This window comes from Pistacia vera, unplaced genomic scaffold (assembly GCF_008641045.1).
Source record: "Pistacia vera cultivar Batoury unplaced genomic scaffold, PisVer_v2 Contig42, whole genome shotgun sequence".
NCBI classification, from domain to species: Eukaryota; Viridiplantae; Streptophyta; class Magnoliopsida; order Sapindales; family Anacardiaceae; genus Pistacia; species Pistacia vera.
The window spans coordinates 540,741-544,223 of record NW_022196246.1 but is presented as its reverse complement, the minus strand read 5'-3'; the positions used below and the strand labels follow the sequence as shown (position 1 = coordinate 544,223).

Sequence of the window (3,483 nt, the reverse complement as noted above, 5' to 3'; positions counted from 1 at the left end):
ATCCCACCTAAAAATTTAAGCTATCAAGCAAGGAATTAACATTATGCAAGTCCACTGGATTAACATTATGCAAGTCCACTAGACACCAGTTACCACAAACCCTTATAAAAGGGGTAAAAAATTGAAGGGGAGAAGCCTAAATCTACTACACCCAAAGCCTAAATTTCGACTTGAACGAAATAGAGAAGCAACAGGAACAAAATAATAATAGTTAAACAAAACAAACAGTAAACAAAGAATGTAATACGCGCGATTTACCCTGGTTCACCCAATGTAGGCTACGTCCAGCTGAGTCAATATTATTGCAATATGCCTCACCTTAAAATAAGTCTACAGACAAATAGTATAAATTTCTGTAGACTTATTTGACCGGGCAGCGGGACCCCCGAGTGCGTCTCCGTTACCCATTAATGCTGAAGTAGTCGACAACTCCAACACGACTTGGGTGTGGAAATTTTGTAGCTAAATGCAACATATTATTGCACTCAAAATCTTCAATGGTCCACTCGCCACCACTTCCATAGTCAAGCCTATATCATATAGTGGATTGAATATATTGGCATGATGGTGCAAAACTGCAATGTAAAATATGTTGTTACCATTCTCATCTAATTCATAAACCAAATCAGGATAGCAGCTAGTAAGCTCAACCAAATATTCGGAATTCTCCAGTTTAGCTGCATCGAACACGAGATTTGAAGGAGTTTTAGTTAGGTTCGCCTGCTCCAAATCATCTTGAGTTAATATTTCTTCCCAAGGACATTTACCTGATTGAAGAGCTTGAGTTGATACCACATCCTTGTTGCAATCCTACTTCATTCTTGAGACGAAGAATCTGGGCAATAAATTTTATGTTGAGTCAATTCAGAGATATGATAAATCAAAGTGTTGGAGAATTAAACTAACATGAGCTGAGAAGCTTGCTCAATAGTCCTTGATTTCTATTTGCAAATACTGAAGGTTTTCGGGCTAAAACATGTATGGTTGTCTAACAATTTTCATCACGAGCAACGGCTAATTCTGGTTCTTTAGCAATATCAATGCGAGATTTGAGCAATTCAACTATATAAGCAAAAGAATTGAATGCAAATTTAGCATATAGAAATAATTTATGATTCTAACTAGTCTTAATTTCTCTTAGAAAGATGTACAAATTATATATCAAATATACAAGGTTTGTCATATTAGTTTATAAAGAGTAGTTTTTATATGTAGTGTATTGTTTATCTTATTATTTATATGTCAGTATATATAATATGGAAATATACATATCACTTATGTATGAAAATTAGGATGTATAGAATGGAATTGGACGTACCCTTACCATATAAATCAGTACTCAGACAAGTGAAAAGTATAGTAATTTGGTCCTCCCTTGTCAAAACATGTTTAGCTTTAGCATATAAAAATGATGTCATGTCCTTAACAGAGCAGCCATATAAAATGGTCAATGGTGCCAATTGTTACGCATTCGGATTTGGATTTGTTTTCAGCATAATCGTTGCGATTTCAATAGCTCCAGTTGTGGCAGCGAACAGAAGGCCAAGTTAAGAGAAAAAAAAAAAAAAAAAAAATTCTTGGAATTATAAAATATATTGTTTGTTTTGCCAATGCAGCTATATAAAGAGTAAGCTTAAAGTTACTTGACCCAACCATTCAGGCAGTTTGCCACGTAAATGGTTATTGCTTAATCTCAGGTACATCAAACTAGGCAGAGGACTATCAGAAACACAGCCATCGATTACATCAAGGAATTCAGGCAAAGTACCTGTCAAGTTATTACTTGACAGATCAAAATTTTTTAAGTTGCAAAGTTTACCTATGGAACTTGGAATGCCACCCTCAACAGCATTATTGGACAGATCAAAATAATTGAGAAAAGACATGTTACCAACAGAAGAAGGAAGCTTGCCATGTAATTTGTTTGAAGCAAAGTTGAGAAACTGTATCTTTTTCCAGCTTCCGTGGAGCAACTGAGAGCAACTTGCCGAAAGATTATTGTTTAAGGCAAGATTCAGGTACTGCAGATTAGGTAACTCATTAAAGCCTAGTGGTATTCTTCCATGTAACTTACAATTGCTTAAATCCACATGAACAAGAGTACTACTATTAATAAGCCAGTCAGGGAACTTTGAATTGAAGTCATTAAAACTAAGGTCTAGAACAGCAAGTGAAGTCAAATTAACAGGTTTAATCAATGGAATGGGACCAGTAAGGCCACAACTTTGAAGATGCAACTCAGTTAAATTCGGAAGCTTGTTTAAGACCCCAGACCATTTAGTGCCCACCAATGAAAGGTCAACACTATTCATAGCAAGATACTTGAGAGAAACAAGACCAGTCACCCATTCTAGACTATCAGCACTTAAACCAAAAAGTTCAGTGGAAACATCAAGATACTGCAGTCTAGATAGCTTCCCCAAACTTGAAGGAACAGCACCACTAAACCCGGATTTTGATAGGTTCAGATAGCGCAGATTTTCCAATGATCCCAAGAATTCTGGAATCAGAATATCATTAAATGTGTTGCTGCTCAAGTCTAGATATTGTAAGGACTTGAGTTTTATTAATGAAGATCTAAGCTCCCCACTTAAGTTCCAAGAAGCATACCTGCTTGAAGTATCGAAAGCCATTAGATATGGGCTACGAAGGTCAATGGTGACAACAGCTCCAGTACTATTGTCACAACTGATTCCTTGCCATTGACAGCAGTTGCTTCCTTGCCATGATGACAGCCGGTTTCTAGGATCTTTAAGGCCATTTTTGAAGTCGGTAAGAGCTTGTAGGTCGTTTTGAGAACAATTTGACATGTTGGTATCGGCATTGCTAGCATATTCACTTGTTAAGGCACATAGAATTGCTAACACAACGCAATGAACTGATAATCTCCCCATGTTTGGTTTGGCAAAGGCTGTGAGTCACTTTAAGCCATGGAATTGCGCAAGACAAGCATATATACTCTCCATTTTCTTCATCCAATGGTAATCGTACAAAATGGCGTGAAGAAAAACCAAAAATCGCACTATCAGAAAAATTAGATAAGCAAACAGAGAAATATGATTTTTTTTTTTTTAAACAATACGCACATTGTGCATTTCATCCTATCGCATCATACAAGTTAAGAAATAGGATACCGCATTTGGCTTTGTACATATATTTTCGAAGAGTATTTCACAAGTTGTTACTGCTCCAATATCTTCCACAACTTTACATGTGCCTTGATGAACGAAGAATGTAAAATTTTCTCTAGAAATTGAAGTCAATTTAGAATGGAAGTCAAGCAGAGTCAGTTGTAGTCATAATCATGGAATTAATCCTACTCCCACATGCTTGACTTGATAGACTTTATCATTTACTATAGGAAAAATGTGATAAGCTAACAGAGAAATATGATTTTCTTAAACAATACGCACATTGTGCATTTTATCCTATCGCACCATACAAGGTATATAGTATACCGCATTTGGCTTTGTATATTTTCAA

The 3,483-nt window shown here is 36.0% G+C and overlaps 1 protein-coding gene across 1 annotated transcript; it reads right to left on the bottom strand.

Moving 5' to 3' along the window:
• Nucleotides 1-462: 462 nt before the first annotated feature.
• Nucleotides 463-2,948, bottom strand: LOC116142856 (receptor-like protein EIX1). Its single transcript, XM_031428266.1, has 3 exons — nt 1,892-2,948; nt 1,644-1,768; nt 463-720 (listed from the first exon to the last, which is right to left on the bottom strand). The coding sequence occupies exons 1-3, from the start codon at nt 2,892-2,894 to the stop codon at nt 463-465; spliced, it is 1,386 nt and encodes a 461-aa protein (XP_031284126.1). The 5' UTR covers nt 2,895-2,948.
• Between the last annotated feature and the right edge of the window lie 535 nt (nt 2,949-3,483).

Coding starts and splice junctions, on each gene's coding strand:
- LOC116142856 (XM_031428266.1), bottom strand. CDS start 2,894: ATGGGGAGATTATCAGTTCATTGCGTTGTGTTAGCAATTCTATGTGCC. Junction 1,769..1,891: donor CAAGCTTCCTTCTTCTGTTG/GTAACATGTCTT, acceptor ATAACTTGACAG/GTACTTTGCCTGAATTCCTT. Junction 721..1,643: donor TGCCTGAATGGTTGGGTCAA/GTAACTTTAAGC, acceptor GATTTGGAGCAG/GCGAACCTAACTAAAACTCC.